This window comes from Periophthalmus magnuspinnatus, chromosome 13 (assembly GCF_009829125.3).
Source record: "Periophthalmus magnuspinnatus isolate fPerMag1 chromosome 13, fPerMag1.2.pri, whole genome shotgun sequence".
NCBI lineage: Eukaryota > Metazoa > Chordata > Actinopteri > Gobiiformes > Gobiidae > Periophthalmus > Periophthalmus magnuspinnatus.
Window position 1 is genome coordinate 30679058 of NC_047138.1, and position 24348 is coordinate 30703405.

The 24348-nt window shown below is 40.4% G+C and overlaps 1 protein-coding gene across 1 annotated transcript in view; it reads right to left on the reverse strand.

The window, feature by feature from the left end:
- Window positions 1–24348, reverse strand: part of LOC117380799 (zinc finger protein 208-like) — a 52403-nt gene that overhangs the window by 12752 nt on the left and 15303 nt on the right. Inside the window, exons 4-8 of the mRNA XM_055225825.1 lie at window positions 19636–20329; window positions 10569–11436; window positions 9449–10400; window positions 9059–9364; window positions 1444–1520 (exon numbers count right to left, since the gene is read on the reverse strand). Of these exons, the coding sequence (XP_055081800.1) occupies window positions 1444–1520; window positions 9059–9364; window positions 9449–10400; window positions 10569–11436; window positions 19636–20329 (2897 nt within the window). The remainder of the gene's footprint in view (window positions 1–1443; window positions 1521–9058; window positions 9365–9448; window positions 10401–10568; window positions 11437–19635; window positions 20330–24348) is intronic.

Genomic DNA, 24348 nt, shown 5'->3' on the forward strand with positions numbered 1-24348 from the left:
CCATGGAGCTGTGGGCTGATGGGCTGAGGCAGAGGTGTGAAGGGCTGAGGGAGTGGGGCACTGTCAAAGTGAAGACATGTGGCTGTGTGGGGGAGGAGAGGGGGATGGGTTAAAAAAGCAGGTTTACATCACTGACTCACTACAGCCTCCTGAGGCTAAAAATCAAATATTTACATGAGCTACAGTGAGCTGCAATCACCAAGTCATGTTTATGATTATTTCACAGGTCTTTACACTGCACACAGGCACTAGACAGGGATGTCCACTGTCCCCATATGTTTTCATCAAACCAAACCCCAACTATTCGAGAAGAACAAATCCCCAAACCCTCCAGAAAATCAGACCTAATGTTGAACGTCTGACTGTACTTACAAACTAGAAGTCCTCACTACAAAGAACAATAAATGTGAATAACCCACAACCTAAAGTGTGTCATCAAAATAAGACCAACCAGACATTTAAATACAGAATATGCTTTTTATATGGACAATTTTAATAACCCCTTTACTAAAAGTATAATTACTAACTATGTTACAAATGCCAATCCAGGTGTAAGGGTAAAGCCAGGGGTAGTCACAGCTACTGACAGAACAAAATGATGCTATGAAAATGGAACACTAACTGATTCATTCAACATAGTTTGCTTGTAGTACACAGCCACATCAAAACACACAGTGTGTAGGTCATTTACTTCATTGATATCTACTTTCCTTTGTTCTAATGCAGAACTACAGGATGAAGTTCACATGTGACCAGTGTGGACAGACGTGGGCCAAGGCTTCAGCACTCAAAGTACACTACAGAATTTACACAGGAGAAATGTCACAGCTGTAATCAGTGTGGGAAGGAATTTAAACAATCTAGTGACCTCCATCGACATATGAAAATCCACACTGGGGAAAATATACACGTGTCCAGTGTGAGAAAGTGTTTTCTGAATCAACACATGAGAATTCACACCTGGCACCGACTATGTGTGTGACCAGTGTGAAAAGGCTTTTACATCACAGCAACTCTCCTTTTCCGAACGCAAACAGGAGAGAAACCATACGACTGAAGGCTTTTCTGTGAGGAACCGTCTGAAACATGTCTACATTTTGCAGACTGAAGACAGAGCTGCTGAGGCCACATCATGTGAGCCCAAAGTCAGACTCAAAAAGCTGGAGATCAGGCTTCAGAGACTCCAGACTGGAGCTGAACTATGTGTACGGTCAAAAAGTATAGTTATAATAATGATAAATACTTTTTCCAAGAATTTTTTTTTTTATTGCAATCTTTTCAGCTGTAGTTTTATGTAAATAATGAAAGACGACTCAGTAGCGCCACCTCAAACTTTGATTTTCATGAGGCCAGTGGGAGCCCAAATTAGAAAAGAAATCGACAAAAATCAGAAACTCACATCAAAAAATAGAACATGTCAGGACATGACAATTATGTCCCTACCCTAAACACTGCAGGAAGTCGGCCATTGTGAGCGGAACCCAGTTTTTGACAAATTTTACCTGATGATACAGGATGATCTGAACACAAAGATACACAATTTACACAGCTGACACATTAAATTGCTCCACAGCACACTGGGATGAAAAAAATGTGTTTGTCATAGATCATTGAAATTTGGTACACATATTCCACACATCATACTGAACAAAAAACCCAATAAGGACAGAGCTGTATCTCCAACCCGGCAGGCGTGACAATGTTAGATATACGCTCATTGTAATGAGTGGAGTAGTATGATATAGACGCTGTTTTGGGAGGGAGGGGCGATGTAAACGGGGACGAGAGGCAGGGTCTTCGCAGTGGCGTGTATCCCACCGTCCCAAGGGGCGGCGAAGGCCTTTATCGCCGCGTGCGGCTTTAATTACCCTGATTACACCCTTTGTTTTGTGCCACAGCATAATGTCCGTCTCTCATGTGAGTTTTACAACACCCTCAAATGCTCCGATTGGCTTGGTCCAGTCAAAAGAGAAGAGATGGGTGGAGGGGCTTTTAACCAGCTGCAACAATGTTCAGAGACAGAGAAGAGGCAGTGACTGGACACAGATGAAGCTGCTCTATATGTCAGGCTTTGTCCCATAACTTTGACTGATTGGTTAAAGGACTTCCAGAACTCTCTGCCACTACTCCTTAAGTACATGTAACACGTGTGTCAAGAAAAACATCATTTTGGGCTAAGAAGATCTGGTTTGGCTCAGAGGAAAGAGAGACAGTACTTCAGGTGATTATTAGCCAACACTTTAAATGTTTAAATCACCGACACGCACAATGAAAACGGAGGCAGTGTGCGCCAAAACACTAAAAAGTAACGTTAGCGCCGCTTAGCATTAGCTACAACACTCACCAGTTCCTTTGATTAAAGCCGTAACACGACGCGGTCACAGTGGGATCTGCAGGTTGAGGGACACAAAACTCAGATATAGACATATAAAACATGAAAGGTTTGAGGAGTTATCTACTTACAGCCGTTCTCCGCGCTAACATTCCTCCATCTACACACCGGTGCATCTGCTGTTTGTTTCCTGCACTGACGTCACACTTCCGCATGGGGATACCGCGAAGTATCGCGAGTGTTCGGGTTGCTATAGTAACGGAGCTTCCAGGCAGTAAAAGCGAGAACGAGAGGAAAATGTGTTTAATCATATATCAGATTTTATAGGCTGGGTCATGTCATTTAAAACTTTTGTGGTGCAGTAACAGGACTATGCCCTTTTTTGAAACCCCACTGATAAGATTCAAAATGGAGCAGTTTGTTTACATAAACTGTAACTTGATTTGCAACTAACTTTTCTAAAACTTTTGCAAGTTATTTGGATATTGGCCGGAAATGATATACATTTTTAGTTGTCCCACCTTTTAATTTAAAGGCTAAACATGCAGTTTTCCATTATTCTGTTTTAACTGCCATTTGAGTCCATCAATTAAAAATATGTAAAAAAGGTTGAATTAAATATGGGGCAGTCGGTAATAGAAGTTTTGGGTCAAAGTCGTCAGCTCCCGTGGACTTCTTTGGGTCTATGGACGAGGTTCAGATTCAACATAATCAAGATCAAAAGGATCACCATTATTATCCAAAATGTCACATGCAGAGATAAAGTGCCTATTAAAAGCATCACGTATTTCCTCTTTAGAAATTACAACAGCTGAATCTCATAAAATATTGGTTTGGTAATGTATGAATATTAGGTTCTGAGAGTGATCTGACTGTCCTCCAGGACTTTGCTGGAAACTGCTGATAAACATTTATTTCTCTTTTTGCAGAAAAATGCCCAAATCTGCTCTAGTTGTGTGTGCAGGTTTCCAGGCAGCATTTATTTCTCTAATTAAACTTGCAATTTCTGAGCTGAACCAAAGATTGTTGCATTTATTTTTTGTTTTTCTTTTGGGCGGTCAACAATTTCATTCAATGTATATATATAAAAAACAAAACTTTAAGGCCATATCAGGGCCATGGAATGGTGACATTAGCTCGATATCACTCTAACACAGATCAGAGATAAAGTCCTGCTCACTGAAATGTCTATAGGATCCTCTCATTTTTATGCATGTGTCTTTTTCACTTTTTTATTCCAAATACATCCAAATGGACAACGGTCACTAAAATCAAGTGGAAAAACACCATTTGTACAAAGAACAATAAACATGAATGACCCACAATCTAGAGCTGACAATTTTAATGACCCCTTTACTGTAACTACAACTAGGCAAGTTTATTTGTATAACACAATTTGTACACAAAGTAATTCAAAGTGCTTTACAGAATAACAAAGACATTAAAATCACACAAATCAAAGATAAATTATCACAAATAATCATCATAAAATTAATATTAAAACAGAAGAGTGCAGAATAAAAACCTTTCAGTCGTATGCTCAGATAAAAAAAAACTGTTTTGAGCCTCGATTTAAACATTGTCAAAGTAGAGGCCTGTGTCTATGGAAGCCCGTTTCCGCCATGAAAAAAAAAATAAAAGCCCCACAGAAAGTCGAAATTACGAGTTTTAAACTCGTAATTATGAGTTTAAAACTCGTAATTATGAGTTTAAAACTCGTAATTATGAGTTTAAAACTCGTAATTACGAGTTTAAAACTCGTAATTAGGACTTTTAAAACTACTAATTATGAGTTTAAAACTCGTAATTATGAGTTTTAAAACTACTAATTATGAGTTTAAAACTCGTAATTAGAACTTTTAAAGTCTTAATTGAGCTTGTAGCACACTGCAACTGAGTGTACAGAGCAGAGGAGACAGGAGGAGGACTGTTATGTTTATCACCTACATACTTTTAAAAAATGAATAAATTAAGCTCCAGTAAAGTTTCTGGCGTCTTGAACAAATCAGTGGGCCCTGAGTGCTGTTCTGACCACTCATGAGCTGTGCTCTGTGTCTGTGAGCGCTCGTTTTCCTGGTCTGAGCAGAGTGCCAGCTGGTCACAACCCCGCTGGTTTATTGAGGAAATTATTAAAATACCAAATTCATTTAATCAAAATTGATAAGGTTCACTTTTTGTAAATGTTACATTCCCAAAATTACGAGTTATAAACTCATAATTCATACTTTTAAAAGTCCTAATTACGAGTTTTAAACTCATAATTAGTAGTTTTAAAAGTCCTAATTACGAGTTTTAAACTCGTAATTACGAGTTTTAAACTCATAATTACGAGTTTTAAACTCATAATTACGAGTTTTAAACTCATAATTACGAGTTTTAAACTCATAATTACGAGTTTAAAACTCGTAATTTCGACTTTCTGTGGGGCTTTTATTTTTTTTTTCATGGCGGAAACGGGCTTCCATATGTGTCACATCTTCAGGAAGACTGGTCCAGGTTTTATTTGCATAAAACTGAAACACTGATTCCCCATGTTTAGTCCTGACTCTGGGCACCAGCAGGAGGCCGGTCCCTGAAGTCCTCAGAGTGTGAGATGGTTCATGTGGCTCATGTGGGAGATGTTCTTTGGTGCTGGTCCATGGAGAGACTTGTTCACACAGAGCTGCTTTAAAGTCTATTCTCTGAGCCACAGGAGCCAGAGACCTGAGCCACAGGACACATGTGTGAAGTACTTCCTGGTTCTAGACCTGAGGCACAGGACACATGTGTGAAGTACTTCCTGGTTCTAGACCTGAGCCACAGGACACATGTGTGAAGTACTTCCTGGTTGTAGACCTGAGCACAGGACACATGTGTGAAGTACTTCCTGGTTCTAGTCAGAACCCGAGCAGCAGTGTTCTGGATGTTCTGTTCTGTCTTAGGGCTCGTTTGGAAAGGCCAGTGAGCAGGACGTTACAGTCGTCTAACCTACTGGACACAAATGCAGGATAAGTCTCTTCAATTCTGGTGTTGACAGTTTACTTTTGTACTTTGCAAGGTTTTTAGATGCTAAAAAGCTGCAGATGTTACTGATTTGATGTGGCTGTTAAAGGTCTAGTCTGAATCCATTATTATCCTGACATTTCAAGCCTGATTTGAAGGTTTTAGAGAGACTGGAGGTGACACTGACACTTTCTCCATGTTTCTGTGGCTCAAAGATGATGACTTGAGTCTTGTCTGAGTTTATCTGGAGAAAGTTGTTTTTCCTCCACACACTGATCTGTTGATGCAGTGAGTGAATCCACTGGTCCATATTCACCTGCTGCAGTGACACATAGATCTTAGTGTCATCTGCAGAGTTGTGACACATTATTGCTGCGTATTAACTGGCCTAACAGCAGCATGTAGAGACTGAACAACAGGGGTCCCAGGATTGACCCCTGTGGCACCCCACATGTCAGCGACATTTTATTTGAGACACATTTTCCAATTTCAACAAAGTACTCCCTGTTTTCTAGATAGGACCAATTTAGTGATGTACCACAGATGCCCTCCCAGTCCTCTAGTCTCTGTAGGAGGATCCCATGATCCACAGTGTCAAAGGCAGCACTCAGATCTAACAGGATCAAGACTGAGACTTTGCCTGCATCAGTGTTCAGGCGGATGTCATTTGTCACCTTGATAAGAGCAGTCTCAGTGCTGTGGTGGGTCTAAAACCTGACTGCAAAACATCAAAGGAGCTGTTTATTTGGAGAAAGTTAATAAGCTTCTGATAAGCACTTTTTCAAGGAATTTGCCTAAAAATTGCAGATTTTACATTGGGCAGTAATTGGTCAATATCGTCGCATCAAGACTGCTCTTCTTCAGGAGAGGCTTGATAACCGCAGTTTTCAAAACTCTTAGGAATGTTCCAGATTTAAGTCACATGTTAAATATGCAAGTGAGTGGTGACAACAAACTGTTGAGCACAGACTTTAGAAATTTAGTGGGTAAAACATCGAGGCAGCATGTAGATGAACTCAGACTGGTGACGATCTGTTGGACAGTTTTGTCAGTTACAGGTGCAAAGTGAGTCCGCTCTAAGTGTCTAGGTGGTGCTGGTTTGTTATTTGCATTGTGGAATGTTTGGCAATATTAAAGCCCTCAACCTTTTCATTAAAGAATACTGCAAACTCATTTCACTTAGATGTGGAAATTAGTTCAAAAGGCAGCGGAGCTGGGGGGTTTGTTAATCTGTTTACTTTTGCAAACACGACATGAGAGTTGTTACTACAACTCCCAGTAATGTCAGAAAAATCCCTTCCTCTTGTTCTACATAAACTGTGGTTGTACATGTGCATCTTTTCTCTGTAAATCTCATAATGAACCTGGAGCTTTGATTTCTGCAAATCCCGCTCAGCCCTCCAGCACTCCCTTTTCTGAGCCCTGACCAAGTCATCATTCCTCCATGGCCCTTTCTGCTTTTCTTTAATCATTTTAACCTTCATCAGGGAAATGGTGTCAAAACATTCAAAACACTCAAAGTCACAGAGATCAACAAATCATCAACATTAGAACATGAGGCATTTTCAAAGTGAATAATTTCCATGAACAGCGCACCTGTTTTATCATTTATGTGTCTCCTCTGAACAACTGCAAGACCAGCCACTGGTTTGGAAAAACAAACAGGTCAAAAAAGACACAGAAATGATCAGACAGAGCAACATCCACTACACTGACATTTGAAATATTTACTCCTTTTGTAATGAGCAGGTCCAGAGTGTGTCCTCTGTTGTGGCTCGATGACATGCTGAGTCAGACCAAAGGTTTCAAGGACAGAACTGAGCTCTTTAGTGTTTCTGTCAAACACATTATCCAAATGTACATTAAAATCACCTGTAATGACTAAAACATCAAAGTCTGTGCATACGACTGACAGCATCTCAGTAAAATCATCAGTAAAACTCAGACAGTGCTGGGGAGGTTTGTATATGACTAAGTAGAGTATGGAGGGGGATTGTTTTAGCTGCATTTTAAAGGAAACAAACTCAAAAGATGAAAACACCCCAAATGACAACCTGTGACTGACCAAATTATCTTGAAGAAAGGCACACACATCTCCACCCTTTTTATTTACTCGTGTTTCAGATTCAAATCTGAAGTTTGGTGAAGTCCTTTTTCAGATTCTAAAACAAACATCTGTGCTCGTAACTCATTTATTTGTTGTTGATAGTTCCAATAGCGTTTGCAGAAATAATTCCTTTGGTTTCTTCCCCCCAACATGTCACTGGTACGTCAGAAATGTAGATAAAAATGTAAAAATGGGTTGAAAGTCTTGGTTTACCTAAAAGAAAATCATAACTAAACAAATCCACCAGCACTAGAAGAGGAAAAATGATTAAAAAGAAAAGTAAAGAAGGAAGCAGCAGGAGCAAAGAAGGTCTGTGTCTGCACTCTTCAGAAGCAGAAAACCATAATACAACTACTAACTACGCTACAAATACCAATCACTTCAATGGTCCTGGTTAGATTTTTAGAACTTGATTTTTTTCCCATTGGTGGGAATAACTCATAAGAGAATATCTTTAAGTGTAGGGTGGCCTAAATATAAATCCCCAGAAAGGATGAGAATTTATGAAAAAGGCAAAATATTGTTGATCAGAGGTGATGAAATAATTTAAATAAGTAATTATTAAGCCTATTGATTATTCATCTGAAAGCACTGAGACAAATCCCATGAAAACAGAATGTTTTGTATTGCATAAGACAGAAGATTGATTGACAACCAATAATCAACAACTTAATTACAAATGTTTATGTAAGAAAAGCTCACACTGTTTCAGCCCTTTGTGTGTATGTATTTGTGGCATTTCTAAAGTTCCTTGATTCATATGTAAGACATAAGACATGACAAACAATTGGTCTAAAATAAAATGTAGATTTTTTTTCTCATTTTCTTTCTTTTACTTTTAATATTGTCATCACAACATCAATGAAGAATAAACTTTGTTGTGGGGTAACTCACAAGAGTGTTTCTGTGAACCAGAAATGAAAGGTTAAACAAAGGTAAAAAAAAAAAAAAATTAAAATGAAAAAAATGAAGAAATAAGATGGGCAAAGTAAATTCCAGCTGAAAAATTTGGAATAAAAAAAAACCTTTGTTTGAAAATGATAGGTTCACCTTTTTAACCTATATTACAGTTCAAAAGAGAAGAGAAGACAAGAAAGATTATTTTGTCTCAATATTGAGGAGAAAGAGCGGGGAGGCAAAAACCTTCAGTTACAGAATCACCTCGCACCCTCCTTCTGAAGGCCCCCACCGTTTTTCTCCTCCCTTTATTAACTTAGGAACCCTAGTTACAAATGCACTGCTTACTCTCAAGGGATGGGGGACATACACTTTGCAAGCAGTATAAAAACATATGACAAAATTCACAGAGAAATATATTCTGTTTTTGCATTTCTAGAAGGTCACTCTTCCCCTTCGCACAAACATCCTCCCATGATGTTTCTGTTTTAGGGTTTCACAGTGACCTTCTTCCCGTGGGATCCTGCACTTTCAAAAGACATTTTCTGCAAGACTCAAGAACAAACATTAGTGCAGATTACATAGTTTACATAGTTGAATATAATGATTATAATAAAGAGTGAACATTACAGTACCTTTAAAATGAACAGTGAGATAACATAATATAACTTGAATATATATATTGAATCCAACAGAAAAAAATCTTAATCTTAACACAATGTTTGTACTTTTTGACTCTACACAGAGGTCGACTCCACAGTCTGGAGTCTCTGAAGCCTGATCTCCAGCTTTTTGAGTCTGACTTTAGCCTCACATGATCCAGCCTCAGCAGCTCTGTCTCCTTTAGTGTGTTCAAGACAGTGCACTTTCAGATGAGCAGGTCCTCCCACACTGGTCACAGCTGCTGCTTTTCTCTTCAGTCTGGAAACTTGGTTCAGACGGTTCCTCACAGATCTTAAAGCCTTCCCACTCTCTTCACAGTCGTATGGTTTGTGTCCTGTGTGTGTTCGGTAGTGACTGCAGCGTTGCTGTGATGTTTTAAAAGCCTTTTCACACTGACCATACTCATACAGTCTAAAACACTTGTGAATTCTCATGTGTCTATTCAGACCGGATTAAGAAGAGAACACTTTCTCACACTGGTCACATACGTATGGTTTTTCTCCCGTGTGAATCCTCATATGTTGATGGAGGACACTAGAATATCTAAATTCCTCACCACACTGGTCACATTCAAATGGCTTCTCCCCTGTGTGGATTCTCATATGTGATTTGAGTGAACACGAGTCTTTAAATGCTTTCCCACACTGGTCAAATACATATGGCCTTTCTCCCGTGTGAATCATCATATGTGCTTTGAGTGTACCAGCCCGGTTGAATTCATTCCCACACTGGTCACAGCTGTACGGTCTTTCTCCTGTGTGGATTCTCATATGTATTTTGAGATTACACAAGTCTTTAAATGCATTCCCACACTGGTCACAGCTGTACGGTCTTTCTCCTGTGTGGATTCTCATATGTGCTTTGAGTGCACCATCCTGTTTAAATTCCTTCCCACACTGGTCAAAGCTGTACGGTCTTTCTCCTGTGTGGATTCTCATGTGTGCTTTGAGTGTACCATCCTGTTTAAATTCCTTCCCACACTGGTCACAGCTGTATGGCGTTTCTCCAGTGTGGATTCTCATATGTACTTTGAGTGCACCCAAGTCTTTAAATTCCTTCCCACACTGGTCACAGCTGTACGGCCTTTCTCCCGTGTGGATTCTCATATGTACTTTGAGTGTACCCGAGTCTTTAAATTCCTTCCCACACTGGTCACAGCTGTATGGCTTTTCTCCTGTGTGGATTCTCATATGTGCTTTAAGTGCACAAGACTTTTTAAATTCCTTCCCACACTGGTCACAGCTGTATGGCCTTTCTCCCGTGTGGATTATCATGTGTCGATCCAGGTGACCAGCCTGTTTAAACTCCTTCCCACACTGGTCACAGCTGTACGGTCTTTCTCCTGTGTGGATTCTCATATGTGCTTTGAGTGTACCATCCTGTTTAAATTCCTTCCCACACTGGTCACAGCTGTACGGTCTTTCTCCTGTGTGGATTCTCATATGTGCTTAGAGTGCATCAGCGCGTTTAAATGCTCTCCCACACTGATCACAGCTGTAGGGACTTTCTCCTGTGTGGATTCTCATGTGTCGATCCAGGTGACCAGATCGTTGAAATTCCTTCCCACACAGGTCACATTTAAATGGCTTCTCTCCTGTGTGAGTTCTGTAGTGAACTTTGAGTCTGGAAGCAGATGGCAACATCTTTCCACACTGGTCACAGCTGTATGGCCTTTCTCCAGTGTGGATTCTCATATGTACTTTGAGTGTACCCGAGTCTTTAAATTCCTTCCCACACTGGTCACAGCTGTATGGCCTTTCTCCCGTGTGGATTCTCATATGTACTTTGAGTGCACTAGACTGTTTAAATTCATTCCCACACTGGTCACAGCTGTATGGCCTTTCTCCAGTGTGGATTCTCATATGTACTTTGAGTGTACCCGAGTCTTTAAATGCCTTCCCACACTGGTCACAGCTGTATGGCCTTTCTCCCGTGTGGATTCTCATATGTACTTTGAGTGCACCCGAGTCTTTAAATGCCTTCCCACACAGGCCACATTTAAATTGCTTCTCTCCTGTGTGAGTTCTGTAGTGAACTTTGAGTCTGGAAGCAGATGGCAACATCTTTCCACACTGGTCACAGCTGTATGGCCTTTCTCCAGTGTGGATTCTCATATGTACTTTGAGTGTACCCGAGTCTTTAAATTCCTTCCCACACTGGTCACAGCTGTATGGCCTTTCTCCCGTGTGGATTCTCATATGTACTTTGAGTGCACTAGACTGTTTAAATTCATTCCCACACTGGTCACAGCTGTATGGCCTTTCTCCAGTGTGGATTCTCATATGTACTTTGAGTGTACCCGAGTCTTTAAATGCCTTCCCACACTGGTCACAGCTGTATGGCCTTTCTCCCGTGTGGATTCTCATATGTACTTTGAGTGCACCCGAGTCTTTAAATGCCTTCCCACACAGGCCACATTTAAATGGCTTCTCTCCTGTGTGAGTTCTGTAGTGAACTTTGAGTTTGGAAGCAGATGGCAACATCTTTCCACACTGGTCACATGTGAACTTCATTCTCGTGGATGCTGTGGTTCTGCAATAGAACAAAGGAAAGTTGATGTTGACGTAGTAAATGACCTAAACACTGTGTTTTGACGTGGCTTTCTACAACAAGCAAGTTGTCAGTTTGCATGAATTTTAATTTTTATGTAATATTGTTGCCAGTAGCTGTAATGGCTCCTTGTCTGACTGTCATGGACACCTGATGTCCCTGCCAGGGTAAAAGTGGACCACTCACTAATTTATCTTTCTTCTCTCTCTTCCCCAGGACACCAGATTGGCCCAGAGGTGGTGAACCTAGCACCTTTAGCATATTTTCTTTACATCAACCTATTAAATGACATATTTTTAAAATAAAAACAAGTCTTATGACAAGCTCTACATTCGTGGTGCCTCTTTAAGCCATGGGTCGTAACAGTAGCAAAAGATAAATTGAGGTAACATTTACAGGGGAATTTAACCATCTTTGACCCCACCTGGATGACAGATAAGATATACTTACAGGAGTAGTGGCAGAGAGTTCTCCAAGTCCTTTAACCAATCAGTCAAAAGTTATGTTTCAGGTCTGACGTATAGAGCAGCTTCTTGTGTGTCCGGTGACTACCCCTTCTCTGTCTCTGAACATTGCTGCAGTTGGTTAAAAGCTCCTCCCTCCACCCATCTCCACTCTTTTGATTGGACCACAGCAGCCAGTCTGGAGCGTTTGAGGGCGGTGCAAAACTCACATGAGAGATGGACATTATGCTTCCCCACATGACAAAAGGCAGCATTACAATAATAAAGGTAATGAAGTGTCAGTCAGCCAGGTGGTCAGTCCATGGAGCTGTGGGCTGATGGGCTGAGGCAGAGGTGTGAAGGGCTGAGGGAGTGGGGCACTGGCAAAGTGAAGACATGTGGCTGTGTGGGGGAGGAGAGGGGGATGGGTTAAAAAAGCAGGTTTACATCACTGACTCACTACTGCCTCCTGAGGCTAAAAATCAAATATTTACATGAGCTACAATGACCTGCAATCACCAAGTCATGTTTATGATTATTTCACAGGTCTTTACACTGCACACAGGCACTAGACAGGGATGTCCACTGTCCCCATATGTTTTCATCAAACCAAACCCCAACTATTAGAGAAGAACAAATCCCCAAACCCTCCAGAAAATCAGCCTTAATGCTGAACATCTGACTGTACTTACAAACCAGAAGTCCTCACTACAAAGAACAATAAATGTAAATGACCCTAAATCTAAACTATGTCATCAAAATAAGACCAACCAGAAATGTAAATACAAGGTGATTTTTATATAGACAATTTTAATTACCCCTTTATTGTCACTACAACTACTAACTATGCTACAAATACCAATCACTGCACTGGCCCTGGTTAGACTTATTATAGAGAATTATTAAGACCCACAACCTAATGTCATCAAAGACCCACTAGTTATTTTTAAAAAAAAGATAAGGTCAACTTTTCAGTGGCTCAAATATATTATTAAGCCCATTGATTTCTCACTTGCCTGAAGGCACTGACAGAAATCTCATGAAAACAGAACAAAGTTTTTGTATTACATTTGATGTAAGTGTTTACTGTTTGTCATAGTAGATAAAGTTATGTTTGTTTTGTTTGACTTTCATCCAGGGAGTTAAAGATTGATACAGATTCAAATATTTAACGTTGTGAAGGATTGGAAGATTGCATATTTTGGGTATTTTTCTGCTTGGAAGTAGAGTAAAATGTTAAACATTCAGACTGATCTTGTGGTGGGGCTGGGGGTGGTTCCCCTCCAATAGTTTGGGTTTGGTCTTAATGAAAATAAATGGACATAGTGGACATCCCTGTCTCGTGCCCTTGTAAAAATACCTGTGACTTAATCATAAAGACTAACTTAAGATTACTGGTCATTTTAAATCATGTAGATTTTTATTAAATTTTTTTGTCACTTAGTCTTCACTTTGACAGTGCCCCACTCCCTCAGCTCTTCACACCTCTGCCTCCGCCCATCACCCCACAGCTCCACGGGCTGATCCACCTGGCGACTGACACTTCATTACCTTTATTATTGTAATACTCCCTTTTGTCTTGTAGGATCAAATGCTTCTGATTAGTCAGTCTGGTCCAATCAGTAGACAGGCATTAACATTTTCTCACATTTCAACACTCTCAAAGTTCAAACCTTTGTAGACAAAAAAAAAAAAAAAAGCACAATATTATAGAACAAAACCAAATACTGTACAACACTGTAAATAAAAATGACAGCTTTTAGAAATGCTGTTACAAATTTCATTTTAATGATCAATCTACGAGGTTGGACACATAAGAAATGATTGATAGTGACTCGTGTATTTCACAGTTCCTCTGACCTGTTCACAGTTCCTCTTCGTCCTGGCGCCTCTTCGTCCTGGCGCCTCTTCGTCCTGGCGCCTCTTCGTCCTGGCGCCTCTTAGTCCTGGCGCCTCTTCGTCGTGGTGCCTCTTCGTCCTGGCTCCGCTCCGCTGTAGTTAGTGATGTTCCCTCTGACACGGAGCTTCGAACCAAGCCCCAAAACTCGGCAGGGTTTTTTTCTGAAACACTGCTCTGGAGCTTGATTCAAGTCACGTCACGTGACTGATGACGTCTGAACCAATTCACCGTTTCATTCGGACTGAATCAGCTGACTGGTTTGGTTCAATGGGCGGAGCTTTGAAAATCTGACAGGTCTCAGTTGTGTTTAAAATGGCTGAAACAATGCGATGCGTTGCCTATCTGGTCAATACTATTTGGATTGATTTGATTAGCGTGTGTAGTCACACCCCATTTCCTGATTTTTGGTGCGTTTTAATGTGTCCCTATCAACTAAAGTTCTGGATTGGATAGAGAGGTGAAAAGACGTACTTAAGTAAAGGTAAAGTTACTTCAAAATCATGTAACTCAACAACAGGGCCGGTCCTAGCATTCAGGGGGGGCCCTAAGCTGAATGTGTCTCTGGGGGCCCTCCTGGCTCAGCTACTGGTGATTCTCATTTGACACATTCTGACTCTGCTCTCATCACTTTGACCAGTTGTTTTTGTGTTTATCTGACCAACATCAGACTGAAAACATCAAAAATACAAATAAAACTTGATAAACACTCACCTGAAGGATTATTAGGAACACCAGACTAATACGGTGTTTGACCTTTCACCTTCAGAACTGCCTCAATTCTACGTGGCATTGATTCAACAAGGTGCTGATTCATTCTTTAGAAATGTTGGCCCATATTGACAGGAGCATCTTGCAGTTGATGGAGATTTGTGGGATGCACATCCAGGGCACGAAGCTCCTGTTCCACCACATCCCAAAGATGCTCTATCGGGTTGAGATCTGGTGACTGTGGGGCCATTGTAGTACAGTGAACTCATTGTCATGTTCAAGAAACCAATTTGAAATGGTTCGAGCTTTATGACATGGTGCATTATCCTGCTGGAAGTAGAGGAGGAGGATGGTACATGGTGGTCATGAAGGGATGGACGTGGTCAGAAACAATGTTCAGGTAGCCCGTGGCATTTAAACGATGCCCAATTGGCACTAAGGGACCTAAAGTGTGCCAAGAAAACATCCCCCACACCATTACACCACCACCAGCCTGCACAGTGGTAACAAGGCATGATGGATCCATGTTCTCATTCTGTTTACGCCAAATTCTGACTCTACCATTTGAATGTCTCAACAGAAATCGAGACTCATCAGACCAGGCAACATTTTTACAGTCTTCACCTGTCCAATTTTGGTGAGCTCGTGCAAATTGTAGCCTCTTTTTCCTATTTGTAGTGGAGATGAGTGGTACCCGGTGGGGTCTTCTGCTGTTGTAGCCCATTCGCCTCAAGGTTGTGCGTGTTGTGGCTTCACAAATGCTTTGCTGCATTCCTCGGTTGTAACGAGTGGTTATTTCAGTCAACGTTGCTCTTCCATCAGCTTGAATCACTCGGCCTATTCTCCTCTGACCTCTAGCATCAACAAGGCATTTTCGCCCACAGGACTGGATGTTTTTCCCTTTTCACACCATTCTTTGTAAACCCTAGAAATGGTTGTGTGTGAAAATCCCAGTAACTGAGCAGATTGTGAAATACTCAGACTGGCCCGTCTGGCACCAACAACCATGCCACGCTCAAAATTGCTTAAATCACCTTTCTTTCCCATTCTGACATTCAGTTTGGAGTTCAGGAGATTGTCTTGACCAGGACCACACCCCTAAATGCACTGAAGCAACTGCCATGTGATTGGTTGATTAGATAATTGTATTACGGAGAAATTGAACAGGTGTTCCTAATGATCCTTTAGGTGAGTGTATTATGTTATTTTCAATATAAATGTATGGGCTCTTGGGGGGCCCCCTCCTGACCTTGAGGCCCTAAGCAGCTGCCCAGTCTGCTTAAAGGCTGAACCGGCCCTGCTCAAGAAGTACAAAGTAGTGATCCAAGTCAGAATTAGCGCATAAGAGAAACAGTGCGGTTTATAATCCCGACTCAAAAAGAAAAAGCGTTGGCAGCTAATGAAAATAAAACAACACATATAATAATTTAAGAGGGATATTTAGACTAGTATAAACACCTGAACGCCGTTTAGTTTCCAAAAATAGCTTTCCGTTCATTTTTTCAATATTAATGTATGGGCTCTTTCAGGCCCCCTGTTGGTGCGGGGCCCTAAGCAGCTGCCAAGTCTGCCAATAGACTGAACCGGCCCTGCTCAGGTACAAACTCACGCTGTAGGTTGAATCCAAATTTTTGCCCAAATATGACCTGAATTTGAAGAAAACTGATATACGGAGAAGCTAACACACCATAGCAGTAGTAGTAGTAGTAGTAATAGTAGTAGTAGTAGTAGTAGTAGTAGTAGTAGTAGTAGTAGTAGCAGTAGTAGAGTGGTGTTTGACAGCAGAAACACTGTGTTGTGGAGGTAAACAGAGCCGGTGCGTGTTCTGCTCAGACTCGCTGCAGCTCATCGACTCTGAATAATTCTACACATCAAATGAAAAGTAATTATGTCTGAACGGCAGCCGCTAAACGGATCGTCTGCGTCTGTTTGGGAGTGTGGGCCGAGGGCGAGCTTTGAGCAGGAGCTTGAGCAAACGGAAACACGGGAACAATGGAAACGTGAAGATTTTTTTTTTTGTTTCGTCCCGCCATTCAGGGATTTAAGCTTCTTGTTATGAGCGGCACATTGTTTTTAAAGGTTAAAGGTCCCACAGGGTATCACACAAAACTCAGAGATTTAAGTCGTGTTCTAATACTGTTAGAGCCTCAAAAACAGACCTGGAGTTGAGTTTTGTTTCATTCATATGTTTGAGTCACTTTATTATTAGTCTGTTACATCAGAGGAAGCACAAAACGCTCTGTTCCACCTTGTGATGTCATCAAGTGGTAGTTTTCAAGTTACAGATCCTTTTACCTTTAGTTCAGAAGAGAGTGACAATTCTAAATGATTCTAGTGAAGATGAATGGAGTTTAGTAGTAGTAGTAGTAGTAGTAGTAGTAGTAGTAGTAGTAGTACACTAGTTCTTGTTCCAGTAGTAGTAGTAATAGTAGTTGTATTAGTAGTAGTAGACTGGCTTTTGTTCTTGTAGTAGTAGTAGTAGTAGTCGTAGTAGACTGGTTCTTGTAGTATTAGTAGTAGTAGTAGTGATAGTAGTAGTAGACTGGCTCTTGTTCTTGTAGTATTAGTAGTAGTAGTAGTAGTAGTAGTAGTAGTAGTGTTGTAGTAATAGACTGGTTCTTGTTCTTGTTCCACAGTCACAGGCGCCATTTTGAGGACTTTTGAAGATGTTTTCGTTACTTCATAATATTAAAGGTCCTATATCGCACAAAAGTGACTCTCCTGAGATTTAAGTCGTGTTCTAATGTTGTTACGTCCTCAAAAACAGACCTGGACTTGTGTTCTGTTTCATTCACACATGTTTGAGTCACACTTTATTATTAGTCTGTTAAAATCTCCAAAGCTCAAAACGCTCTGTTCCACCTTGTGATGTCATCAAGTGGACGTTTTCAAGTGAACAGCTCCTTTTACCTTTAGTCCAATAGAGAGTTCGAAATTATCCAAATGATTCTAGTGACGGTGTTTGGAGTTTAGAAACACGGTGGAGCACTTCCTGTATTACAACATGATGACATCACAAGGTGGAACAGAGTGTTTTCAGTTTGAGAGATTGTGTGGATTTAAACAATGAAACATGTGAATGAAACAAAACACAACTCCAGGTCTGTTTGACACGAGGAAACATTAGAACAAATCAAAAAACAGTGTAACATGTGCCCTTTAAGTAGAAGTACAAAACAGTAAATAAAAAGTAACTGTTGGGACATAATATCTGATTTATAATTTGACGTAAATTTGAAGGACAACATTTGAAATACTGCATAAAATCAGGTATTTTCAAACAGACACAAAAATGAGCCAAACTAAACTTTAGACCAGGCGTGTCAAACTCATTTTCACTGAGGGCCACATCAGCAAAACGGCCGACCTCAAAGGCAAATGTAACTAAATGTGATCAAATGTAATGTAAATGAAATGAGTCAGACCAAAGGTTTCAAGGACAGAACTGAGCTCTTTAGTGTTTCTGTCAAACACATTATCCAAATGTACATTAAAATCACCTGTAATGGCTAAAACATCAAAGTCTGTGCATACGACTGACAGCATCTCAGTAAAATCATCAGTAAAACTCAGACAGTGCTGGGGAGGTTTGTATATGACTAAGTAGAGTATGGAGGGGGATTGTTTTAGCTGCATTTTAAAGGAAACAAACTCAAAAGACGAAAACACCCCAAATGACAACCTGTGAGTGACCAAATTATCTCGAAGAAAGGCACACACATCTCCACCCTTTTTATTTACTCGTGTTTCAGATTCAAATCTGAAGTTTGGTGAAGTCCTTTTTCAGATTCTAAAACAAACATCTGTGCTTGTAACTCATTCATTTGTTGTTGATAGTTCCAATAGCGTTTGCAGAAAGAATTCCTTTGGTTTCTTCCCCCCAACATGTCACTGGTACGTCAGAAACTTAGTTAAAAATGTAAAAATGGTTTGAAAGTCTTGGTTTACTTAAAAGAAAATCCTAACTAAACAAATCTACCAGCACTGGAAGAGGAAAAATGATTAAAAAGAAAAGTAAAGAAGGAAGCAGCAGGAGCAAAGAAGGTCTGTGTCTGCACTCTTCAGAAGCAGAAAACCATAAAACAACTACTAACTACGCTACAAATACCAATCACTTCAATGGTCCTGGTTAGATTTTTAAGAATTAGTTGTTTTTTTCCCCCTTGGTGGGAATAACTCATAAGAGAATATCTTTAAGTGTACGGTGGCCTAAATATAAATCCCCAGAAAGGAATGAGAATTTATGAAAAAGGCAAATTATTGTTGATCAGAGGTGATGAAATAATTTAAATAAGTAATTATTAAGCCTAATGATTATTCATCTGAAGGCACTGAGACAAATCCCATGAAAACAGAATGTTTTGTATTGCATAAGACAGAAGTGTTTGATTGATTGACAACCAATAATCAACAACTTAACTACAAATGTTTATGTAAGAAAAGCTCACACTGTTTCAGCCCTTTGTGTGTATGTATTTGTGGCATTTCTAAAGTTCCTTGATTCATATGTAACACATGACAAACAATTGGTCTAAAATAAAATGTAGACTTTATTTTCTCATTTTCTTTCTTTTACATTTAATATTGTCATCACAGCATCCATAAAGAATAAACTTTGTTGTGGGGTAACTCATAAGAGTGTTTCTGTGAACCAGAAATGAAAGGTTAAACAAAGGTAAAAAAATTTTTTTTTTTAAAAAAACACCATAAATAAAAATAATGAGAAATTAAGATGGACAAAGTAAACTCCCACTGAAAAGTTTACAATTAAAAAAAGCTTTGTTTAAAAAAAATCTTAATCATAACATATTTTTTGTACTTATATATATATATGTTTGTACTTTTTGACTCTACACAGAGGTCGACTCCACAGTCTGGAGTCTCTGAAGCCTGATCTCCAGCTTTTTGAGTCTGACTTTAGCCTCACATGATCCAGCCTCAGCAGCTCTGTCTCCTTTAGTGTGTTCAAGACAGTGCACTTTCAGATGAGCAGGTCCTCCCACACTGGTCACAGCTGCTGCTCTTCTCTTCAGTCTGGAAACTTGGTTCAGACGGTTCCTCACAGATCTTAAAGCCTTCCCACTCTCTTCACAGTCGTATGGTTTGTCTCCTGTGTGTGTTCGGTAGTGACTGGAGCGTTGCTGCGATGTTTTAAAAGCCTTTTCACACTGACCACACTCATACAGTCTAAAACACTTGTGAATTCTCATGTGTCTATTCAGACTGGATGAAGAAGAGAACGCTTTGTCACACTGGTCACATGTGTATGGCCTTTCTCCCGTGTGAATTCTCATATGTAGTTTGAGTGTACTCGAGCCTTTAAATTCATTCCCACACTGGTCACAGCTGTATGGCCTTTCTCCTGTGTGGATTCTCATATGTTGATGGAGGACATTAGAATATTTAAATTGCTTCCCGCACTGGTCACAGCTGTATGGCCTTTCTCCCGTGTGAATTCTCATATGTACTTTGAGTGCACTAGACTGTTTAAATTCATTCCCACACTGGTCACAGCCGTGTGGTCTTTCTCCTGTGTGGATTCTCATATGTACTTTGAGTGCACTAGACTGTTTAAATTCATTCCCACACTGGTCACAGCTGTACGGTCTTTCTCCTGTGTGGATTCTCATATGTACTTTGAGTGCACAAGCCTGTTTAAATTCCTTCCCACACAGGTCACATTTAAATGGCTTCTCTCCTGTGTGAGTTCTGTAGTGAACTTTGAGTTTGGAAGCAGATGGCCACATCTTTCCACACTGGTCACATGTGAACTTCATTCTCGTGGATGCTGTGGTTCTGCAATAGAACAAAGGAAAGTAGATGTTAATGTAGTAAATGACCTAAACACTGTGTTTTGACGTGGCTTTCTACAAGAAGCAAATTGTCAGTTTGCATGAATTTTAATTTTTATGTAATATTGTTGCCAGTAGCTGTAATGGCCCCTTGTCTGACTGTCATGGACACCTGATGACCCTGCCAGGGTAAAAGTGGACCACTCACTAATTTATCTTTCTTCTCTCTCTTCCCCAGGACACCAGATTGGCCCAGAGGTGGTGAACCTAGCACCTTTAGCATATTTTCTTTACATCAACCTATTAAATGACATTTTTGTAAAATAAAAACAAGTCTTATGTCAATCTCTAAATTCGTGGTGACTCTTTAAGTCATGGGTCGTAACAGTAGCAAAAGACAAATTGAGGTAACATTTACAGGGGAATTTAACCATCTTTGACCCCACCTGGACGACAGATAAGATATACTTACAGGAGTAGTGGCAGAGAGTTCTCCAAGTCCTTTAATCAGTCAAAAGTTATGTTTTAGGCCTGGCATATAGAGCAGCTTCTTCTGTGTCCGGTGACTACCCCTTCTCTGTCTCTGAACATTGCTGCAGTTGGTTAAAAGCTCCTCCCTCCACCCATCTCCACTCTTTTGATTGGACCACAGCAGCCAGTCGGGAGCGTTTGAGGGCGGTGCAAAACTCACATGAGACGGACATTATTCTGCCCCACAAGACAAAAGGCAGCATTACAATAATAAAGGTAATGAAGTGTCAGTCAGCCAGGTGGATCAGTCCATGGAGCTGTGGGCTGATGGGCTGAGGCAGAGGTGTGAAGGGCTGAGGGAGTGGGGCACTGGCAAAGTGAAGACATGTGGCTGTGTGGGGGAGGAGAGGGGGATGGGTTAAAAAAGCAGGTTTACATCATTGACTCACTACAGCCTCCTGAGGCTAAAAATCAAATATTTACATGAGCTACAGTGAGCTGCAATCACCAAGTCATGTTTATGATTATTTCACAGGTCTTTACACTGCACACAGGCACTAGACAGGGATGTCCACTGTCCCCATATGTTTTCATCAAACCAAACCACAACTATTAGAAAAGAACAAATCCCCAGACCCTCCAGAAAATCAGACCTAATGCTGAACATCTGACTGTACTTACAAACCAGAAGTCCTCACTACAAAGAACAATAAATGTGAATAACCCACAACCTAAAGTTTGTCATCAAAATAAGACCAACCAGACATTTAAATACAAGGTGATTTTTATATAGACAATTTTAATGACCCCTTTATTGTCACTACAACTACTAACTATGTCACAAATACCAATCACTGCACTGGCCCTGGTTAGACTTATTATAGAGAATTATTAAGACCCACAACCTAATGTCGTCAAAGACCCACTAGATATTTAAAAAAAAAGATAAGGTCAACTTTTCAGTGGCTCAAATATATTATTAAGCCCATTGATTTCTCACTTGCCTGAAGGCACTGACAGAAATCTCATGAAAACAGAACAAAGTTTTTGTATTACATTTGATGTAAGTGTTTACTGTTTGTCATAGTAGATAAAGTTATATTTGTTTTGTTTGACTTTCATCCCAGGAGTTAAATTGGAAGATTGCATATTTTGGGTATTTTTTCTGCTTGGAAGTAGAGTAAAATGTTAAACATTCAGACTGATCTTGTGGTGGGGCTGGGGGTGGTTCCCCTCCAATAGTTTGGGTTTGGTCTTAATGAAAATAAATGGACATAGTGGACATCCCTGTCTCGTGCCCTTGTAAAAAGACCTGTGACTTAATCAGAAAGACTAACTTAAGATTACTGGTCATTTTAAATCATGTAGATTTTTATTTAATTTTTTTTTCACTTAGTCTTCACTTTGACAGTGCCCCACTCCCTCAGCTCTTCACACCTCTGCCTCAACCCATCACCCCACAGCTCCACGGGCTGATCCACCTGGCGACTGACACTTCATTACCTTTATTATTGTAATACTCCCTTTTGTCTTGTAGGATCAAATGCTTCTGATTAGGCAGTCTGGTCCAATCAGTAGACAGACATTAACATTTTCTCACATTTCTCTCTTGTTTAAATACTCTCAAAGTTCAAACCTTTGTAGACTAAAAAAAATAAGCACAATATTATAGAACAAAACCAAATACTGTACAACACTGTAAATAAAAATGACAGCTTTTAGAAATGCTGTTACAAATTTCATTTTAATGATCAATCTACGAGGTTGGACACATAAGAAATGATTGATAGTGACTCGTGTATTTCACAGTTCCTCTGACCTCTTCGTCCTGCGCCTCTTCGTCCTGGTGCCGCTCCGCTGTAGTTAGTGATGTTCCCTCTGACACGGAGCTTCGAACCAAGACCCAAAACTTGGCAGGGTTTTTTTCTGAAACACTGCTCCGGAGCTTGATTCAAGTCACGTGACTGATGACGTCTGAACCAATTCACCGCTTCATTCGGACTGAATCAGCTGACTGGTTTGGTTCAATGGGCGGAGCTTTGAAAATCTGACAGGTCTCAGTTGTGTTTAAAATGGCTGAAACAATGCGATGCGTTGCCTATCTGGTCAATACTATTTGGATTGATTTGATTAGCGTTCGTAGGTCTGTCGGTGCCGTCGAACAAGGTTATTTGTTAACATCTTTTTCATCTCTTACTTACACAAAAAATAAATTTAAAAAAGAATAAACCACACATACATCTCATTTTTAATTTGCAGGTGAAGTGTTTGCTTTGTTCCCGTCATCAATGATGAGGCATTAATGTGTCAAACATGAGGATGGAGCCAGTAGTGCTGCTGTGATGACGTGTCCACCAGCACCAGGTGAGTGGGCATAATGTTTTCAGTTTCAAGCAATATATATAGTGTCACTTTCATCCTTCACTGCACTTCTGTAAATGTTTATGAGCATTGAGTCCAGGTTTGAGTCTATAAAATGATTATTAAAATGTAATAGTGAGCTAGAATTATACATTGCAAATTTTACACTTAAACCTTTTCCCTGCAGTCTCATTTGCATGGTTTTGTTTCTGCTAAAACTAAATTAATATATTGTTCTACTAACTTTTATATTTTAGGAAGCAGGAGCTTGATGAAGCTGTAGTGGACTTCATAGTCAAAGATTCCCAGCCTTTCACTGTGGTGTCTGATCCTGGCTTCCGTGCTCTGGTAGATAAACTGGATCCGACATACACCCTTCCATCAAGACAGGCAGTTAAAGCCATGGTGGAGAGGAGGTATGTGGAGGAAAAGGAACAGGCAAAGGCAGCCCTGCAGAATGCTAACAGTGTCAGCCTGACTGCAGTCATGTGGACCTCTATCAACATGGATGTGTATTTGGCTGTTACCTGTCATAGCATTCATTCAGGTGAACTCTCCACCACCCTTTGGGAGTTCAGCCTTTTCCTATGAGTTACACAGCAGAGAACATCGCTGGAACTGCTCAAGAGCTTTTAAGGGAATGGGCTCTGGAAGAGAAGGTGAAGTGCTTGGTGACTGATGCTGCAGCAAATATTGTGCAGGTGCGGCATGCCGTCTGCCTGGCACATGCACTGAACTTAATAGTGAAAAAGTCCATGGATGCTACTCCTGGTCTAGATAATGTATGATCAAAAATGAGGCTGATGGTCACTTATTTTAGAAGCTGCAGCAGATCCAGGTGCAAATGGGCCGTCCTGTCACAAAATTAATAATTGAGGTGGACAACAGATGGAATAGCACCATGAGATGATGCAGCAGTTTTATGAGCAGAGGGAAGCTGCTCTGTCTACTCTGCCCACAGATTGTCAACCACTGACTGCAAACGAGTGGGAGTGTGCATCCCAGTGCATAACGATCTTGTCACCTTTTCATGCTGCCACTGTAGAACTCTCACAAGAAAAGAGTGTCAGGATCAAAAATAATACCGATGATAAAAATGCTGAAGTATTCTTTAACTGAGGTGATTGCACAGAACACAAATG